We start from the raw sequence: 23215 nt of genomic DNA, 5'->3' as shown, positions 1-23215 counted from the left end.
TTATTACGAGATAATATCTCGTTATTTATCTCGTTATTATGAAAAAGATCTCGTTATAACGAGAAAAGATCTCGTAGTAACGAGGAGATCTTTTCTCGTTATTACGAGTTCATTTACTCGTTATTACGATAAAAGATCTCGTTATTACCAGTTAATTATCTCGTTATAACTAGAAAAGATCTCGTTATAACGAGTTAATTGCCTCGTTATAACGAGAAAAGATCTCGTAATTACGAGAAAAGATCTCGTTATTACGAGAAAAGATTTATTTAAAATGTGCATTTCTGAAAACACTGGTTCTCTCTTTTTCTTTCCATAAATGTTTTTTCAATTCTGATTAATATTTAAATAACAACGGACATTATTCATTAATTTTTAAATACAATGCTCGGATTTTACATTTAACTTATATGAAAAAGTGGAAAGAACTTTATGTTATTCTGCTTTTCATCTATTTATAATAATCCCACTCCGAAGTAAATACCAGGTAGCCCTTGTCGTAAAAACACATCTCTATTGTTACAGATGACTTTAATGACTATGTAGTTTCAATTATTGATATACATGATTTACCTGATTTGTGTTCATACACAACCTATATGTATATTGAAAATAATTGATTTTGTATATCAACATTTTGGAGTCTGAAAACAAATAACATGTATCCTTCTTATCTGTAAATACGGTAGTTCAATCAATTCATTGATCAATCTGCTTTACTACTTCTTCTAAAATTTCTTTAAAACTGATTGGTCCGATTTTATATCAAATTCTGAGTATGCTACTAAGCGATGATTATGCTAACAATATGTATAATAAAAGACATTGCAGTAGTCCAAACACTTTACATAAAGAGAATAGAATAAAGAAACGCGCCATTTTAAATAGATCTTTCTCGTAATAACGAGATCTTTTCTCGTAATTACGAGATAATTATCTAGTAATAACGAGATCTTTTCTATTTTTTACGAGATCTTTTCTCGTAATTACGAGATAATTAACCACTCGTAATAAAGAGATCGTTTCTCGGTATAACGAGATAATTAACTCGTAATACCGAGATCTTTTCTCGTAATAACGCGATTTTTTCTCGTAATTACGAGATAGAAATATTTTTAATGGCCCTATTCGTCTTTCGTACAATAGCGTCATCACTCAACGCATCAGTTTATCGGTCGTAGCGTGTACACCCATGTTGGGTTTGCGATAAAACAATGTGATAAGGTTTAATCTAAGCTTCCTTGTCTACCTTAAAACTTACTATGGTGACCCTATCATCTTTTTAGACCGATTTTTCAACCTACATAAATCTCATACAAATTGAATGACTTTGCTTGTGCCGGTACTATTTGATTCTCATTTTAATAAGGTATCTATAATACAACAAAAATCCAAATCTACGTTGTTGTTTTTTTTAGGTAAAGCCAACAGAAACTCAATATGATATGGTGGTTAAAGGATGATAAAGGGGGTATGTGTTGTGGGAGGTTAAGTCGTAATAGTAAAGTACATTTTGTAAACTTTTCCCAAAATGGTATGAATCATATAAACAAACCTTAAATTTAATTATCAATTACTGGGGAATCATCATTGTTCGGGGGGGGGGGGGGGGGGTCGATCACACTACTGACAAAATTACGTCCCTTGGAAACAGGAAATTTTTCGCCACGCACGAATATTGATCGAATACAAATGATTCCACAGTAAGCATCTATTCTGTTTGTTAGGAGGTTACTTTTATTTGATAGCAATCACATAATAACATACCTGTCCATCTTTTACCTCCACCTCTATTCTGTGAGTTTGAACGTCTAGAGTTTTAGCCTTGTCTAGAACAGCCTGAGATATCTCGGTCATCTCGACCTCTGTGTTCTTCTTCGTGAGGAATGTGTTGAAGTATTTGTAGTTGTTGAATACGATGATCCCGACAGTGATAGTCAGGATAAGCAGGACCACTGATTTGTTGATATGTATGCATATGCCGGAGGGACTCGTTTACATATTATCTCAAAGCTTTAAAGACCAGAAATTGGGTATAAAAGCAACCAATCGGTGGAAATGGTGGAGAAAATGAATTTTCTGGTCACATTCAGATTGCAGCACTTATTTTGCAAAAATAAAATATCAGCTTTTTTATTATCATTTGAAAATAGTTGCGCCAGGTCCTCTCATCACTGGGCATTTATTAGATGAATTCATTTTATTTATAAATGCTTATTTAATCTTAATTTTGGCTTCAAAAATTTGAAGCAGGGCTTAATTTTGAATTCCTGATCAGAGATTGGCAGATTGTGGGCGTGATCTTCATTTGTTATTGTTTACACCGGATGTTGGCTCACTCACATGCATATTTGTGATTGCGCCAAAATGAACCAATACTGTGTATTGGTACACATGCATTTTCTTGTAAAAGTAATGAGATATTTAGTTTTACTCACATTTATTAGTAAATCCATACTTTTTTCAACACATTCCTTTTAATTTTTGAATTGTTAGTGAAGAATATTAATCCTGCACACATCATAAAACTGTTCAACTATTCCTGGGTGAGAGAGAAAAAACAGGTATAGCCATTCCTTACTATAGTTTTGCAGCTTATCAATCCATCAAACCCCAAACAAATGTCTTTACACAAAAGAGTTCATTGAATTAGTTAAAAAAATTAAACACTTGATACTACATGCACACTGTCTTCAGTCATTTGCTACACATGTTCTTCGTCAGTTTCATTGCTGTAAATGTTTTACCCTGACCTGTTTAGCATTTGATAGGTAAGGAAAGGATAGCCTTAATAAATATTTGCGCTAGTAAACCAAATACATGACTACTAAATTTATAGATAAAATCAACTATAAATTAAAAACTTGCAGAATATAATAGTTAGTTTTATAAATTATTATTTTTTAGTTCTGTACAGTTAAAATGATTTAAAAACCCTTTCAGTGCCTCAATGGCATGGCACATTGGTAGAAAAGTGCGGGAGAAGCATCCATGAATTATCACAGTGAACTTCATCATATTACTCCCAGAGGTGGCCCATGTATGGAATGTTGTCAGGATTGGGAAACCAGCCTCTAACACATTTTATGACACAATCTGGCATTATGTCTCTACGATGCCACACTAAATTTCTGAACATTGGGTCTTGTTCTAATGCTCTCCGTTTTTTTTTAACATAGCAAGGATGATTCCAAACATCTCATGATACATCATTGTCCAAAATCTTTTGTATATTTCTTTACGTAAATTTCTATTTCTTCTGTGTTTTGGATGAGTGTCAGTTTCCCACCACAGCTGCCTATTTACTTCATCGGTGATGCATGGTCTGCAGAAACAATATATGCACTCTGTACTAATAGGATCCTGTTGAATTCTAAAATGTTGATTTACTTCCTCATCGTTGTCATTTATTTCTTCTGTATGATCTTGTGAGTCAGTCTGAGTTTCGGCATCCACTAATAAGCTACTATCAGAAATAACTGCTGAATCAAAATCCCAATCAAAATGATGGAAAATACCTCTTATATTTTCTATCTGGTCATCACTCAATTGCATTAAAACCTGCTGTTTCCTTGCCATTTTCAGATTTGAGATACTGTCAAAGTTTTCGCGGGTAAATGTCAAATTACTCTGATTTAATACCCATTAGCAACTTTCGCCAGTGCAGATTCCAAACAATGATAGAGGAGGGAGACAAAGAGGAAAACCTTTACTAACACCTACTAGTGTAAATAAATTAGTAAACACCAGTTAATGCAAATATTTTTTAACTGTTTAATGTTTAATGCATTTTTTACTTTTTTCCTCACTGGGATGGGAAAATGGCGGAATTATATGTGTAGATATTAAACATTTAAAGATTATTTGAAAATTTATAGTTTTTTTTTTCCTGACATCACCTTGTTTTCCCCCAGAAAGGGGGACAGAATGGGTAAGCATGATTTTTCTCTAAGTTTCAAATCACAGGACTGCTTCATTATTGATCTAAAGGGGGGTGCTTAGCTATTGAATTGAATATTTTAATCACTGTTAAATAAATTTGGTTTCGTTGTGAATAAAAGTAAACTCTAAAACTTTTTTATTTACATGTAGTAGATTTAAAACGAAATAAATACTTTGAAAAAATACAGTTCTATTATAACAAATAATGTCCCACATATCCTCCATTAAAAGTGGACCATGCCAATGAATTCTCAAATTAGTTTTTATACTTCATAACCACTTTGTATTCTCTTCCTTCTAAACTAACATGGATATTGATTCTAAAAAACGCCCACCCTCATTCAAATTATCTATTCCGGGGGATAACCAAAGAAAGGATTCAATATTATCACTACTTAGTAATGTCAGAATGACCCTATTAAAATATAGATATATCTAAATATTTACATTAGCAAATATGCTCCATTATATAAACCTATAGGATAGCGTTCAATTTGTGTGAACTTTTTCATGACATCACAATGATAATCGCACGCGCTTATCGTTTGACGATCTTTAAATAACAAGTCTACAGAACGATTTGCCATTTTCAAACGTACGAGGGTTGTCCAAAAAGTTCGTGGAAACGTACTTTTATTCAAAATAACGGCACCATTATTGTTACAGGTTTACCTATTTTTGCATCTCGGGAATCTCTTTACTTTGAAACAGGGTGGGAAACGCTTTATAGTAGAATGAAAATATCCAGGCTAAAAACAATGTTAAAAATTGACCGAAACCTTTTACCCAGTTATGTAATGGATATTTTTCCAAATAAGCGTGCTAATGTATCTAACTATTCTACCAGAAATGCACATAATTACATTATACCAAAATGTCTTTTGGAATTGTATAAATCTTCGTTTGTTCCTACTGTTGTTGATGAATGGAATGCACTTTCAACGGATGTCCGTGGAAGCGACTCTGTTCGCATTTTTAAGGAAAAAATACATGTTTCTGTCAAAAATGAAAATGTACTTACATGTAGAACTAGACCTAATTTTTTTAAATATAGGGATAGATTTTTGAATATCATTCATACCAAACTTCGTCACAATTGTGCACTAAATAATGATTTATTTCGATGTAATATTATCAACAGTTCACTCTGTTTGTGTGGTAAGCTCGAAGATACTTACCATTATTTTTTCACATGTAATAAATATAAAGATGCCAGAAATGTTCTATTTAATGACGTTTTTCAAATTGTAAATCTTAACATTGTCAATACTCATGTTTTACTTTGGGGTGACAGTTCAATAAGTGACAATGAAAACAATCATTTATTTACATTAGTTTATAATTTTATCAAAAATACTGAAAGATTTAACTGATCTTATAACTACCAGTACACCGTTGTTTATTATATACATGTCAATTGCATTTATGTATACGTCCATTCTATCCACTGACCTTTATTTATGTTGTGTACACATATATTGTATTATATCTTTGTATTGGGAGAGGGCGGTCTAAGTTATAGAACCTGTGCCCAATCCCAATTGTATTTTGTACAATAAAAATATGTTCAAATCAAATCAACGGCACCATTATCAGGAAAGTATTATAAGTAAGTATACAGGCCGCATGGCACAGTCTGACGTTGAGTTATAACGACGGTTCTATAATTATCGCTTGTGCTACTTGTGGATAAGTAAACTCGAACTATTTTGAGGTCTTTCTTGTTTCCTTTATCGTTTGTTTTGTTTCTATCGGTGTTTTACCTCAGTCGACACAATTTTAAGATGGCGTGCTGTTCCGTGCGGACAGCTGACGTCGCTTTTTCAAACGTTTTTATAAAAACTGTAACTATTCATATCTAAAGAATCAATTACAAAGTGTGGACAATTTTTACGCTGGGCCGTGCGTACTTTCCGCGACCCTGAGCTGAAAGCAAAAGTAAGCTTTTCTGCTCACTTTTTGTTCGGCGTCCGTCTGTCTGTCTGCCTGTCCGTAAACTTTTTACAATTTCGACTTCTCCAGAACCACTGGGCCGATTTCAACCAAAGTTGGCACAAAGCATCCTTAGGTAAAGGGAATTCAAATTTATTAAAATGAAGGGCCACGTCTTTTTTTCAAGGGGAGATAATTAAAAAATCATTGACAATTTGTTGGTAATTTCAAAAATCTGAAAAACCATTTGGCCAGAAAAGCTGTAACTTGAGTGGAAGCATCATCAGGAAGTGTACATTTAAGTTTGTTCAAATCATGATCTCTAGGGAGGTATGGTGGGGCCACAATGGATGATCGAATTTTTATATAGGAATATATAGAGAAAATGTTTCAAAATCTGTAACTGATCATCCAGAAAAGCTGTAACTTATATGGAAGCATTCTCAGGTAGTGTAGATTCAAGTTTATTATATCATATATATTGTTATGTATATACAAAATGTAGAGTAAATTTTTAACAATCTTCTTCTCTAAAACTGATCAGCCAGAAAGGCTGTAACTTGTGTGGAAGCATCCTCAGGTATTGTTAATTCAAGTTTGTTCAAATAATGATTCCCCAAAGGTAGGGTGGGGCCACAAAGGGGGTGTCGATTTTTTGATAGGAATATATATATAGAACATTTTTTAAAGTCCTTCTCAGAAACCGGTTGGGCAGAATAGCTGCAACTTGTGTGGAAGCATCCTCAGGTATGGAAGATTTAAATTTGTTCAAATTGTGATCCCCACAGGTAGGTTGGGCCGCAATGGGGGGGGGGTGTAAAAATTTTACATAAGAATATATAGGGAAATTTTTTTTTAAATCATCTAAAACACAATTTGTCTAAAAAAAGCTGTAACTTTTGTCGGTTCAGTTAGTGTAGATTAAAAGATTAAAATTTGTCAAAATTGGGGGGTGGTTCCAATTTTACAAAGGAAAAATTAGAATTATTCACTTGTTTTAAAGCTCTAATGTTATTAAATACGGTTTTACTTTGTGCAAGCATTTTGACATATTATTCTTTAAAAAATTTAGTCTTAGGCTTCTTGACAATTCTTGACAATTCTTCAGTCTCATAAAGGGTTCAAAGTTTGATGTAAGTTTATAATCCATATATAAACAGTTGTCTAAGTCTGGTCATCTTCTCGAAAACTGCAATGCCCAATATGTAATATACCTGTAAAATCATCCTGTTACAAAGACTAAATGATAAATATAAGAATTTTTTAATACAGGATCTATAATTTTACGACATTGTTCAGATATTTTGTATATACATACATACAGCTGGTTTTATTATGTCTATTGTTTCTCAGGTGAGCGATGTGGCCCATGTGCCTCTTGTTCTCTAAGAGGTCTTCCCCTACATATGTCATATTGATATAAAAGCAGGGGATTGGAGTCTGTGAAATATCTCGGATAACCTTAAGGCTCTCACATTTTTATTAGAAACACATGCATGTGGTCCACGTATTGCAGTCCTTTTTTAAACTTGTATCATACAATGCAATACAATATTGTACAACAAATGATACGATAAAATAGTACATCATATCATACAATATGATAATGATATATTACAATATTTTATGAAAGGATACAGTACTGCATCATATCATATAAATATTGTATCATATGATATTTTGTTTTCCCTCGGACTGAAATGTCACATTTTCATTGGATTAAACATGGCACGTGATTGCCTCATATATCTCTATGTAGGTTCTGTGAGGATTAATATTAGGCAATATGGCCGTCATTGGCCGCCGCCTCACCTATTCATCTCGATTTTTCATATTATTTAACACAGAAATCGTGTTAATAGTAGGTCATTAAAATATTTAGAGTAGTGGCCCTTTGGAATTATTTTTTAAATTAGAGTAGTTGCCCTTTGAATATTGACGTCACATTGTTGTGTCTGGAGCAGAACAAAATGGCAGCGTCTAAATTTGCTCAAATCTCTGCAGAAGTTTAAAATTGAATAGCAACAAAACATTGTAAGTAATATGGCTGAAGCAAAGATTTTTTAAGCGTATTTGAAAGGTGGTATTGATAATTTTGAAGAGTTTAAATGAGTTTAATTGGACGAAATGTAAGGCATCTTGTACATGGCTTTGCGTATATCACCGCTATTTGTGAATGAATATGTCGCTTGATAGTCCTCGGGAAAACAAAACACTTATTAGGTTAGTTACTGACTCACTACGGAAATATATTGGGTTGATCAATCTCATAGACGGCTCGGCTTCGCCTCGCCATCTATGAGATTGATCAACCCAATATATTTCCGTAGTAGGTCAGTAACTAACCTAATAAGTAATAATAGTCTGTCATACTTCACTACAATATATTATATTTATTTTTAAAGATCATTACCATTTCAACCATTATATAAATATATACATTGTAATATGATAATAACTGTCTTCTAAAGGTGATGCCTTTGCTCAGTGAGCTATGCAATCTGTGGTTATTTATGTTTGATGAATTGTTGACAAATTTGACTACTTAGAATAATGGGTGCGTTCATATTTTTATAGTGGTACCAACTTTTAGTATACTATCGGTGCAATTGAATGACAATGATACCAGTTTTACCGATTAACCCTGAACAGTTTTACAAATATTGATTTTACCAATATTACCAATGGAAATCAAAAGGAAACTTTGGTAATATTGATTACAGTTTGAATAGAGATATTCAAGCAACAAACATATTTTACTGCCCTAATTATAAAGCAAAATTTTAATCATATTTTGCACCTCAGTCGTCATAGTTATTGAGAAAAAATCGCTTTCCAAAACCGGAATCTTAATGTCTTGATTTCGCTGTCATGTCTATAATTAGTTGTGACGTTAATCATCAGTACTTCCTACTCTATAGATCGTCTGCGTATACCATTGGCAAAAACCTTTAGTACCTATGACATGCCAATGGCATAGAAATTTTACCAACAGTAACTTTTGTCTATCAACGGTGAACTAAACGTACCCAATATCTGCTTTGCTCATTTTATTTAAGCCACTAAAATGCAGTGGAAACACTTGATAACTAATTTAAGATGTTATCTTTAAAAAGGACTTTGTATCGTAAATGTTTCAACCATGCATATATCAGTATCGCCTTATCGCTGAAAGGGAGATGTCGGTCCGGTCCTCATTTTGCACCTGTGCAAATAAAGCAGATTTGAACAACAAAGTATCAAATTGACAAATTAATAAGGTAAAAAACTATTTTTATAAAAGTGTTTTTATTTCAGAAAAAACAAATTAAATCAAAGATCTATTTAAAGCATATATCATTATTATTATTTTTTTGTACTTTCATAATACAATAATTGTTATGCTCTAAATATAGACACTTCCCATCTGGTCTTTGTGGAATTCAAAGCGAAACTTAGAAAGGTAATGGTTTTATGTCATACTTACATCTTTAATACCATATAAATACTACAGTGAGTACTATAAATGGGAATGTTACAAAATTTTACCAAGTTGTCATATATTTTATTTTAATTTTCGTAAAAAGCATATGTGCTTGTGGACAGGATTCACCATCACCCAAGCATAGATTCCCGGGTCTTAATCTTTTTTCCATTAATTATTTATTTTGTGACATATTTCTAAAGTAATTCATTCTTTCATTCCAAAAATTTAGTTAAAACAAATATTTTGAAATTGTATCATATATATCGATGCGTATTTTTTTCAAAATGGTTGTTTTGAGTAATTTTTCGGAATGAATGCATAGGTTATTTCAGAATAAAATGCCATAAAAAGTTAATTTCATAGCAAAATGAGTAAAGACCAGGGAAAATATACCGGTGGGGATGTCTATCCTCAAGGGCTAGATCGTTTACTTCGTATCCTTTCTGTATCTTCTTTTATGAAATCTAAATTCATACCCTTCTGTTTGGAAGAGGAATTTTACATGATTCAAACATAAATATTTACATCTACCATGTATAATTTCCTCTTTTTCTTACGGAAAAATATAGTCAATTCATAGCTCTACCAGCCAAACTGCAATTTACACGCCCCATTTATCGATTGGTCTTAATCTACAGCGGCTGAAAGTGACAGGACTGAAATTGACACGCCCTGTTTAACGATTGGTCTGAATCTACAGCGACCTAAGTAAACTCACGGACTGCCCGAAATAATCATGATGATACCAGACTTAGTCTCACAAGAGACGATATGGCTGTTTCATTTAGCTAACGTACTTATGTCCATTAACAGTAAAGTGAATTTTACTAACTTTTCATAATCAATTTATCAATTAGTTAAAGAAAGATGTTAATAGAAACAATAAAATGCTTTCTTTGATGATTCATGCGGGTTATGAAGGTAGCGATCATTGCAGGAAAAATTAACATAACTCGCTAACGCGGGTTATGTATTTTTCCTGCAATGTCGCTACCTTCATATACCGAATGAATCACCAAAGAAAGGATTTCATTGTTTAAATGTTTACATCCACCAAGTATGATTCCCTCTTTTTCTTACAGAATTGATTAATAATTCATAGCTCTGTAGAAACCGACAGGACTGGAATGTCTACACGCTCCGTTTGTGTGGAAAATCCATTTTAAAGTCAGCAAACTGTAATACTTTACAAAAAATTATATGTGTGATATCCACAGCATATTGCTGAATAAACATATGTCGTAACATGACGTTTTGGTCTTTATGGTAGGATTTGAATACATTCGGTTGAATTGGATTTCCGGTAAAGCCTTAGAATGATGTGGTGTCTGTAGAAAATCTAGCGATCTGTGATAAATATTATGAATTCAAAATAGCTGCTTTATTGTTTAGGACATTGTTTTCAATTAACCTTTCAACGTCATAGCATATTAATGCCTTTCAAAGTTTTAAGTGTCGTACTTAGATATACTAGTAATTAAATAACTTTTAAAAAGTTCATTAACAATAGCATTGATATCTTGGTCAAACTATAATTAAAGACATATTACAACTTTGGTAAAGAAATACTAAGCTGAATCTTCAAAGAAGTTGGATAATTTAAGCTGAAAATCATTATATTTAAATTGCTTCATTGGAGTATTTTTTATGATCAGCCAAATTTTGAAAGTAGGTTATTTGAGAAATACAGAACTAACTATTCTTTGTAATGTAAATAACGCTCGTACCATGTTTTAAGTTTGTTGAATATACTAATAAAAATTCTATTTCAAGTAACTTTTCTTCTTGCTAGTTCGTTCAAAACCGAAATAAACAGTATGTAGTGCCTGTTACCTTCAAATCTGTTCGAAACCTTGTAATTTCTATTCAGCATTCAACATGTATGTGTTAACATAACACAGAGTTGTGGGCTCTGTATCTTGCCTATAAACTAAAATCAAAGTACAGAAAGTACTGATGTGAGCTGATTTTATTCAGTTGTGAATAAAAACATAAAATATGACCTGACGAAATGAGGAATCTATGTTGGATTAATTATAACTTAACAACAGCCTCGCTAATCGCTTTCCAGCTTTTGCAGTAATTTAATATTGTTTATGCGGGGAACCAGCTTATTGAACGCTGGCGATGGAATATAATTTATTGGACTACTTTCTTTATCGTTCGTACCATTTGAAATCTGAGTACATTCATTATTATTATTTATAAATAAGTCTATTTGAAAAAAAAACAATGCCACTGAATCAGGCTTACGAATACATTACGTCAAATTTATCGATTATTTTCAAGTACCATTTCTTTCAGCGATGATGATTTTGTGATTAGGTCCAAACACTGTTTTACTTCCGGTTTGCCTGAGTAAATGAAAGAGTTGGTTTAAAATCAACTCCCAAAAATGACTTTTATTAACTTTCATTAACTTTCATTTACAAAAACATCAATATCTAAGTCAAATTAATCAAAACTGGAAAAACAATTATTACATTTGAAGATTTTTGGAGCAAATCGTGACCCTGCCAACTAACTCAAATGATGCATCAATTACTAATAGTATCTTAAAGAAATTGGCAAAGGTCACAATTTAAACGCCTTCCAATACAAAATTATTAATAAATTGCAAACAAAATAAATAATGTAGACTGAACTGATGCTAAGCAAAAAAGTTGCTTCTGAGAAATTCTTTAATATGTTAACGTGCGACGAGAGACAAAAAAAGGATGACAAACTGTTACGTCACACAGTGACCTATAAAAAATAAATAACTTCTTTAAAAGAACTTTTACGGAAGAGAGCTAATAGACCAGAGTTTGAATTATGTTGGCTATATGATCTTTTGGATCAGAAAAGGTCACAATTAAAATCCAAACAAGACTAAATTTTAAAACTAATAGTTGACAGATCCAATGCTTGAGCAATTACAAATTATCATGTATATTGATTAAGAAGTAATAAAACGTTTTAAGAAATTACATGTAACAACGTTATTTAGTGAACATGGCGTTTTGAATAGCAATTGCTCTGTTGGCATATTCCATGATGCGCACTACCGCATCATGGAAAATATGTCAGCAGAACAGTTGCTATTCCTAACGCAATGTTCACTAAATAATCGTTCTTTATTACTTATATTTGCATTTTAACCGTTGCATATCCCCTGTATTAGACCTTGACATTTAGATATTGCATAAAAAAACGTTCAGACTGTAATGTATTTTTTATTAACTCACAAAAAATTTCTTCACAGAATTAATGACGTTATAACAGTAATTCGTTTAAAATGTTAATATAAGACATGTATTAAATGCACTTACATTTGTATTTTAAGGAGTTGGAGAAAAAACAAATGTATCGTATAGTGGTTAAACGAGGCCGAGTACAGTTCGAGTACGCACGCTTTCGCACAGCGTTTTATTTGCATTATGACGTCATCTTTTTGCTTGGTTGACGCCATTGCATTATGGTTTCAACTGCAGATATTCAGCGAAATTTGTCGAAAATAGCTCGTTTGAGGCGTAAAATCAATATTATATTGTAGAATAACCATAAATGTCTTGAAGTATAAGCTATATTTGGGCTCGGTTCGAAAACCTGAAAACCTGAAGAGGGTTCTTACCCCGCCTAAATATAGCTTAATACATGCATTTCAAGACAGTAACATGTATTTTGTACTAATGACCCTTGATATGTGATCTTATATATACATCTATTAGTTCACCATCTCTGCCTTTGTCAAATAAAAAATAGCCATTATCTGACAATCTTGAAAATTGGGCATACAAAAATCAACTTTGATAAGACCCCAAGAACAAACCAGGAGGTAAAATGTTTTTTTGTTTTTTTTACCATTTGATGCCTTTCAGCAGTACCTTTCATATGTAGAACAGAAAAAGAAATCCCTAGGGCAGAAGTATTAAAAAAAGTTAAAAATGCGCAAAAATGATACATTTCAAGCAAAATCCCATAGAGTCCTATGTTAAAAATTAATCAACTTTGAGATGACCCCCTTAACAAACGATGTGGTAAATGTCTGATTTTTTCATCTTATTAATAAAATTATTATTATTTCAGTAGAAATTCATTAGAAAATCTAGGGCAGAACAAATTAGACCCGGCCTCGGTAAACCAAAATTTAGACCCAATTTTTATAAAAAGGGAGAAAAAAGTATCGATTGTTATCATATATAACGTCATTGAATGTCTATGACGTCACACCCTTATTACGTCTTATTACGCCAAAAGTATTGTACACAAATCAATGTATAGTTAGGAGAATTTATCTTTCCTTGTACATTGAATTTTGTACTTAAGGAATTAAGAAATGAAGATAATAATTTTTCTATTGATCGACGTATCAAAGAAAAAATTGACCGGAAAACTTTTTCTCTGATACGTCGATCAATAGAAAAATTATTATCTTTATTTCTTATCATTTAATAAAACATTTTCAAATCAAAAAATGTTAAGTGTCATTGATTAAAAATGTAAATAATGTAAATGAAGCGGCGCGTATGAATACAAAACAACAACAGCAACAATATTCAAAATGGATGCGCCTTCAGCTGATGCAGAGCTACTGAGTTGAATTAATGGATCAAACACAAATAGTGAGTTAAAATCTGAACCGGCTGAATTGAAAACAAAAGGAAAATGCATGCGATAGCTTGTGATATTATTCACTGTGCTGAAAAATTCGTAATAAAACTAGTTATCATGTGAGATCGCTGGAATATGCAACTGGACATAACCATGGAGATCCAAGGAGAGGCGATCGTGGACGAAAATAGTTGATATGTCGACAAAGAATAGTATGTATACGCGACTTTTGTAAACGTTGTGGTAACTAGCTAGCCAGTGATGTACTTAAATGGTATATCTGCCGCTTGGAATGCGCCGAAGGAGTTGATGCATTACTCATAGCTTTTCTTTACGACACTTATTCTGATGAACGATCATGTACGTGTGTAAATTTAAAAATTATAGTTACCAAATTTGAACATCAGTGTTACCGTGAAAGTTTTTAGGCCTATATGTTCGTTATAATATTCCTGGAAAAGGAACAGCAAGCCTCGCTGTAAATGTTGATTGATCTCAAGCAGACGAAATCGTGAGAAGACGCTTAATTTTCTGTTTCGTGAATCAAATAATGTGTTTATTTATTTTTGAAGGTTAAACTTTCAAGTTTTTATATTCACAAGGTTGCATTTTGTTTGCTTTCAAGGTTAAACTTTCAAGTTTTTATATTCACAAGGTTGCATTTTGTTTGCTGATAATAAAACAGACACAACTTTACATTTTGTTGACAGTGTTTATCTTGGTAATTCCCGTTCTATAAATAGTGTTAGATCAGAACAGTTGAGAAAAGTAGATCCGGCAAAAATTTTTATTGATGCAGGTATCAAAGAAATTTTTCAACCAATCAGAAGCGCCGATATCTCATCAAACGAATAAATATTAAATGATTGAAATATCTATTTGTTTTATACGATAAAAAATGGTTTGGGGCATGTTACGCTTTATAAACCGTATAAAAAAGCGTAAACTGTTTCAAACCATTTTATATCGTATAAAACTGATAAATCTTGAATTCATTGCTTATAATTTAATATTTATTCTTTTCATTGTAGATAAAAACGGTCATTTGACCTTTAAAATGACGTAAAATTGTAAAAAAAAAATTCGAACGTAACGCCTGGCGTATTGATACGTTTTTGACTTTAGTCTTAACATGACGTAGGCAACATTCTTTATACGATATGAAATAATTTTTAGCCAATCAGAAAGCGCGTTACAACCAGAATTAAATTATAACAAAATATAAAAACCAAACACTTTGGTTTTATTGGGGCAATTTTTATTATACAACAATAAATAAAATTTGTAATTGATGAATATTAAATATGAATAACACTAAAATACCTTGTATTGTATTTCAAACTTAAGATAATTTACACAAATATTTTTTCATACTATTGAATGAACATCGTCTGAATCAAAAAGTATTTATAAATATCGAATAATATGCGGCAAAAATATCTTGAGACAGACTACAACAAATTTTTGCAGAAATTACACACCCACAAACAGGGACCGGGGCATGGATAACGTATGTAATAAGAATGCAAAAATAAACAAATTTAAAAAAATATGAACCAGGAAAAAGAAATTAAAATAATACTCTATTTATCGTTTACACGTTTGACCAAATTCAACACAAATTATATTTTACAGACTGATCAATTCTCTCTAATAGTAAAGAACGGTTTTAGGGGGAAGCAAGTCTATGCAGGCATATTTTGTAATAATTTTTTAAAACTCTCTCTCTCTCTCTCTCTCTCTCTCTCTCTCTCTCTCTCTCTCTCTCTCTCTCTTTTGAATGTATAAACTCCGCCTATCGAAATCTGATTCGACAAGGTTTACTCAAATCAATTTGTTGAACTTTTATTTTGGAGTGATCGCCTTTCAAAAGCTTGTGCTAAGTTTACAATATAGATACTTCCTATCTGCTCTTGACCATGTTGGTTATACAGCGAAACTTCATCAAAGGTAATGATTAATTCAATGTAAAACTCCCATTTGTGTATTAAGATTCGTCTAGCAATACCTCACGAATACCACAGGTTTATTACAAATCAAAATATCAAACTTTTGATAAAATTAAAACACATATTTAAAAATTTGATCTTATAAAATCGACATTGCATTATCAAATTAGTTATTACCCTTGAACGTCACCCATATTTACTTAACTGAAATATGTATTTCACGTTTTCAATACCTTAAACGTGATGTGGGTTCCTATTCATTTGGATGCTTACATATATTTATACAATAATATTACAATATGCACGCGCCTTGCCAAAATAGCAATCAGACTTCTGAGATACTGCTCGATTAATGATCATATGTAATTAAATGAAGTTTTAAAAAACTTTTCTCTTATAGTATCACCATTGTTTCTTGTTTTGCGTGAATTTATTTATTTTCATTATAAACATAGGGTGAAGCTGACGGATATGTTTTTCTGCTTAATGTATTTATCTTTTTGAGCCAAAACAAATTTTCCACTTTTTCTTATAAAATACAAATAGTTGAGTTTAAAAATATTTAAGAACATACATCCTTCTTTAAACAACAAAACCATGCTTCAGAATTGATACTCTTACAATCCAAGAAATTGGGAGTAGCGGAGCGGAATAAAGACTCTTGACTTGGAAAGATGCTGAAACCGGTCATTATATTTTTTCAACTTTAACAAGAACTTTTAATAAGTGACTATGGGTAGGACCTTTTCTTAAAGGGGAAAGCCGGATCCTAAATGTTAACATCAAAGGTCCAGCCGGACCATTTTACGGGGCGGACTTTTAATTATACGACACCTCCGGACACCAGTCAAAAATCAAAACTACTGATTATTATATTTCTTAAGAATTTGACAAAAATTTGATTGTCTGCAAGATGTACAGTAATAGAGAATAAAGATCTTAAAGGTTGCATCAATTAGGGTTTACAGTCCAAACTTAAAAATCAAGCTTTGGGGGTTGCTGAGGCCTATAATCTCACAATATGTGCCCCTACTACAAACAAATTAATGTTTCAAACATGGTTTAGTATTGATTGGCTAGAATGATTCTGAACAATTATTTGGCTTGTTTCTAAGAGAGAAAACACAGATACGATTAAATTGTTAATTAACGATAGACGACCATAGCACCATGTTAAAGAGTTACCTAATAAATATAAAAAACTTTCTTTAAAACAAATGTTAGATTCAGTTTGTTAAACTTTCATGGAAGATAAGCGATTTTTTTATCATACCATTAAAAAATGTAAACTAACAGTTGACGGATTCCATACCAAAGCAATCATAAATGCACATTTTAATCTTCATGTACGATGACCGATTGATTAAACTTCATTTTGTCTTTTGTCAGAAAAGTCATGGCTAACCTCATAGTGGCAGCGATTGATATTGGTACAACCTTCTCTGGTTATGCATTTTCTTTTGTGCACCAATACATGAAAGACCCATTGAAGATCTCAATAAATTCATGGACTGCAGGCTGCGGGGCTGTAGTGTCTTTAAAGACATCGACATGTGTTCTTTTTGATCCAAAGGGAGAGTTTCATTCCTTCGGTTATGATGCTGAGGATAAGTATTCAGAATTGGCCCTTGATGACAATCATCATGATTGGTATTACTTTAGAAGATTCAAAATGACTCTGTACAAAAGGATGGTATGTTTATTGTCATTTTTACTTCTGGTTTACTGATATATATTCGTTTACTGAATTTTTAAAAATATATTTTCAAATCTCGAATTACGTATCACTCTACACCGCCCTGTTCATTAAAATTATCAATCAAAAATGTTCAGTAGCAATTTTCGTATTGCTTGTATATAATATATTGATGATTCCTAATACTAGTATTTTTTTATCGGCAAAAAACTTAAGATTGGCAAAATGCCATCCCTAGAACTGATTGAAGGTGAAAAAAGAAAGATTAGAGATAGAGAAGAATAGGTTTGGAGTTTAAAGGAATAGGCTTCAAATCAAAGAACAAAGGCTCGTTATGAAACAAACAAGATTCCGCTTGGAGCAATAGAAACACAGTATAAAACTTTGTCAGCTTGGAATTATTTTCAATATGCCACACTCACTTCACAAAATCAAAGTACTGACGGAAGTTGATTTTATCGATTATTATTTATTTTAAAATCAACGATATGTAATTTTGCATGCATGGCAAGTAAACTCCTATTAGTATTTGAATTACGCACATTTTTATAATATAGATTCTCCTACAGGAAATTCGTGAAAATCCAATATCAATCATGTTGTGTAATATTCAAAGAATTAGTCCATCAAACTGCGTATCAGTAATCGAAATAGTTATGAAGAATTGTATGGATCCAAGCAAAATTGAACACTAGTCTCGTTTAACCAGACTCTCAGCTGTATACGTTAATCTCCGACAAGCAAGAGAGTCTCTCTGCTTGTCGGATATTTACGGAGACAGCCGAGCGTCTGGTTGAACGAGACTATATTGAACTCTGGCGTAGGGATACATAAAATCTACGACTTCCAAAAATATCTAAATTGTTCGTACCATTTGAAATCTGATTATTTACAAGGTATCTATAAATTAATTTTCTTGATAAACAATGCTTAAGAACTCATTACATCGAATTCATTGATTAGAACTAAATGTTGTCAGCGGTGTTGATTTGTGCTTAGGTCCAAACTCTCTTTCACTTTCGGTTTGCCTGAGTAACTGCATAGGAGAGTTGATTAAAATCAACTCCCAAAATTTATATTTAAACTATTAATGCCTTGTTTCTCGGATTTCAATGAGGAATATGTACATGTCTATATAAGATGTCGTTATCTACGCTAGATATTTCATACTGTAATGCAGGAAATAATAAAAAAAAAAACATGCTGCTTAAAATCTGGCTTCAATCATATGTCTTCTGTTTCTGTTCCACCATTCACTGTGTCCACGATACACGAAGTCATATCCGTCATTAATAACAATTATTTCTTCTGGATATGGGACTTTATAATCAATGCAGATAATTGTGCAAAACTGCAGTTGCCACAATAATATTACAGGCTCTTTTGGGCGAGAACATAACTGTTCCTCCTGATGTGTCCACACAACGAAACCGCATTTTCCACACTCCATCTTTCAGTGACGTTTCTTGTTTTCGCATGTGCCACATTATAGGAGTAGTTGGGTTTAAGGCAGGTATAAGCATATATGGCCAAAGGGGATCACCTAAGAGCTATACTCTTGATATTTTTTTGTTTTTAAAAAGTTGGCAAAGTACATGTATATAATTTTTCCATACAAATGAATCATGGGATGATTCGCGCCATATACCTACTTTAACAAACATTAAATTGGCATCACAGACAGTCATAATGTTAACTGAATGATAATTTTTCCTAATAAGAAATACATTTTCCTCAATAGACAGGGACTTAAATCCAACACGTGTCCCATATATTAGGCCTATAACATTTGTAAACCCACATATTCTTGAGAAATAAAACATGGTATTTGTAACTGCAGTCTCATTGTTTGGTACTTTAATGTATCTTGGACTTCTTTCTACCAAGGATATAGGCACGTCCCTTACAATCCTTGATATGCTATCTTTACTTATAACATGGTGATCCGCAGTAACTGTTTGGAAGTTCCCAGAAGCAAAAAACGTAAAGCAACTGTGACCTGGAGGGACGGTGGCAGCGAATGTGACCTTCTTGTTGGCTTTGTAATGTCGTTTTCTAGCTGCTGGCATATGCCCAGACTCAAATGGCAAGGGAGTCTAACTTTGATAATACAATTTATTTCAAGATCATCCATGCAATCCAATGGGCTGTTTTCGGTCCCTAAATACTCTTTCTTTTCGTAAAAAAAAATCCTACGATTTATTATGGTAAAGGCAGCTGTCATATTTAGTTTGTTTCTAAGGTATTGATTTACCTCACCTAAAATTAATACATAAGTTAAGATTTGCCCAAGATATAAAGACCAAATTTGTGAAACGGATAAGCAATAAACTTTAAAAAAGTTTTATTTCTCAAGATATAACTTAGGCCTAAAAAGGCTTAGTGAAACGGGCCCCTGGATCTCTTATTTGGTTAAAAGCATTGGACTATACCAGAAACAAAAACAATATTAATTTCAATAAGATAAATGTTTGATTAATATTTCAGAGGGCTTAAATTCGAAATCAATTCACATTAATCAACTTATGGTTTTTGTAACAGGACTTAACCAGAAAAACCCTTATTGAAGATGACAAAGGAAAGGAAATGGAGGCAATAAAAGTATTTTCTTCTGCTATTGGCTATCTTAAAGATCAAATGTTGATCAACTGCAAAAAGCAGCTCACAGGCATAGAAGAGTCTGATATAACGTGGGTTTTAACAGTGCCAGCAATTTGGAACGACAAGTCGAAACAATTAATGAGAGAAACCGCGGAAGAGGTGTATTTATTTTTATCTTACTTTCTGAGTAAATCTTTGTTGGATTTTGCAATTATGATATCTTCATAAACACATTTAACTTTTTACTGAACAAATACCCTTTATAGGCTGGTATATGCAGAGATAAGTTGGTGCTTGCCCTTGAACCTGAAGCAGCTTCGTTATACTGCATGTACCTTCCAATACATAAAGACAGTGATAATTCTAACTATGGAGTCTTTAAATCTGGAGAAAAATATATGGTTGTTGATGCTGGAGGTATAATAACGTATTTAAATTTTCTATCCCTTAACACCTTTAACGTGTTTGATTTCAAATTATTATTCATTTCAATTTAGGTGGTACAATAGACATTACTGTCCATGAAATCAGGGAAAATGGATCTGTAAAGGAACTCCACAAAGCCAACGGAGGTGATTGGGGTGGGACCAATGTAGATGCATCATTTAAGACTCTCTTGGCCGATATTGTAGGAAAGGACGTTTTCGAGAAATTCAGTTCTGATAACAAGTATGATTTTCTTGATCTTATGCGGGAATTTGAAATAAAAAAGAGGAAAATCAGCCCTGATCTAAATGGGTTAGTGACGATTAAAGTCCCAGTCAGATTGTCAGAGACATTTTGCAAAATGAACCCGGGAATCAACATAGCAGATGTTTGTACAAGGAACTCAAAATACAGAGAACAACTGACTTGGAGCATCGATAAAATTCGAATAGAGGCAAGTCTTGTGAAGATGCTATTTCGAGGAAGTTGCATCAAAATAGTAAACCATATGAAGGAGCTATTCACACACCCTGCAGTAAACGATGTGTCATTCATTTTACTAGTAGGAGGTTTTTCAGAATCACTCATGTTACAATCGGAAATAAGAGAGGCATTTAAAAACAAAAAAGTCATTATACCAGAAGAAGCTGGGTTGGCGGTTTTAAAGGGAGCGGTATTATGTGGACATGAACCCGAAAAAGTTTCAGGTAGAGTTTGCAGATATACATATGGAGTTAAGACAACAACAAAATTCAATAGTTCCATTCACCCTAAATTTAAAAAAATCATACGCAATGGTATTGAACGCTGTGACGATATCTTCAGTATTCATGTCCGTGTGGGACAAGTGGTTGAGGTCGGGGAACCACAAATGAAACGAACATACACACCGGTAGAACCAGATCAAACGAATGTTGAATTTGATATATACACTTCACATGACAAAGAACCGACATACACGACAGATGAAGGATGTACACATCTCGGCAAGCTTACAGTTGCCATGCCAGACACATCCAAGGGAATGGATCGAGAAGTCATTGTCCACATGACGTTTAGTGGAACTGAAATTGCTGTCACAGCAGTAGATCCAGATAACCCCGAGAGAGCTGTAACAACCAATGTTGACTTCCTTGGCTGATTTGAGTAGCCTATAGAACTGAAAATAGTATCACTGTTTAAATAGTGCAAAATAATTCTGAAATTCTTCGCTTATTTGAAAAATTTGATAAACGAGATAAACATGCTGGTTAAATTCTTGAAGAAAATGACAGAACTTTTCACGCAGTAAATTTACCAAAGACGGTTGTCACAAATTAAGAATTTTACCATTAACTCTAGTTCATGAATTTATTTAGTCACTCCCTTTATTACAAAATTTAACCAATTTCTTCAGCAGCTTCTTTCTTCTAACACAGATCTGTTTGGGGAGTGGTCTTTGATATTTTTAAAAACAAATACCCCAATCCTTCAAAACATCAGCAATGATTTAAGAAAACCACCGACTTCTCCCTTGTGTTTACAATGGTACGCATTGAATGAATTATATCTCTATTGTTATTGAATCATAATTTTATGATTTTGCCAAAACCATTTTTCTTTTTCTGTAAAAAAACAGAAAACAACAAAAAACCAACAACCCACAGTGTGTAGGTGATAAAGGCACTTTTTTCTACGATATACCCTCAATAAGTTGTACACTAGTGGGGTAATCTTTTATTAGAAAGCTGTATCTGTTGCACTAGATGTCACGAGATCAGACAAATAGGTAGCAATACTTTTCTACGGTGCTTTACTATACTTGAGCTTATTAATATACCAATCGGAGTAGTATAAGTAGTCATAAATTCTTCATGTCGGAATTTTATATTAAAAAATAATTTTCTTTTGCAATGATAAAAATGATAATAGTTTATAAAATCTAATCGGAGGCTTATGATGAAGCAAAATGTTATCGTCATGTACAAAATTTTATATTAGTATTAATTACAATGTATTGATTGTGATATATTTAACCCAGTACAGCAATATTTTCTTAATGAAATGCAAAGATTGGTTTTAATCTAATATAGCATAAAGATTTACTAGCCTTTTACGGCAAAAAAAAGATAAAAAAACAAAACAAAAACCCAAACAAACAAAAAACTAAAAAAAAACAACAACATAAGAAAAAGTTAAGTTCACATTGCTTTTAAATTTCTACAATGAATATATTACTAAATTATTGATTCTCTTGTACTTTTAAATATCATTGAACATGCGCCACTTCTGCAATATTTAAATAAACGTCTCACTTTATCACTCAATATTTGTTTTGGTTTGATTCACTTCATCCACAGTGTAATTGGAATGAACTCAATTAATGGCATAAGGAGTCATACTAGTAATGTTTTACCTTCAAAATTATTGAAGTGTGGACAAGTGGTACATGGATATCATATGATATTTAGTTTAATATAACAAACCTCAGTCACCCGTGCGAATATGTTTGGAATGTTTTCCTTATCGTTGGAAAGTATGTAATAAATCCAGAGTGCTCGAATAAAAGTTTACGAGACTTCACCGAGATTTGTTCAGTTCCTGCGAAATTTCGAGCGGAAGTATGTGTTC

The 23215-nt window shown here is 32.5% G+C and overlaps 2 protein-coding genes across 2 annotated transcripts in view; one reads left to right on the top strand and one right to left on the bottom strand.

Moving 5' to 3' along the window:
- LOC128163490 (putative protein-lysine deacylase ABHD14B) overlaps positions 1-23215 on the bottom strand; it is a 49895-nt gene that overhangs the window by 11372 nt on the left and 15308 nt on the right. The window lies entirely within an intron of this gene.
- On the top strand, positions 9275-21746 carry LOC128163489 (heat shock 70 kDa protein 12A-like). The gene is made up of 5 exons (XM_052827104.1): positions 9275-9316; positions 17272-17575; positions 20120-20338; positions 20446-20596; positions 20677-21746. Exons 2-5 carry the CDS (start codon positions 17279-17281, stop codon positions 21744-21746), a joined length of 1737 nt encoding a protein of 578 aa, XP_052683064.1. The 5' UTR covers positions 9275-9316; positions 17272-17278.

Source organism: Crassostrea angulata, chromosome 9, assembly GCF_025612915.1.
Source record: "Crassostrea angulata isolate pt1a10 chromosome 9, ASM2561291v2, whole genome shotgun sequence".
Classification (NCBI taxonomy): domain Eukaryota; kingdom Metazoa; phylum Mollusca; class Bivalvia; order Ostreida; family Ostreidae; genus Magallana; species Magallana angulata.
The sequence above is the reverse complement of the archived record's forward strand: the minus strand, read 5'-3'. Positions and strand labels throughout refer to the sequence as shown.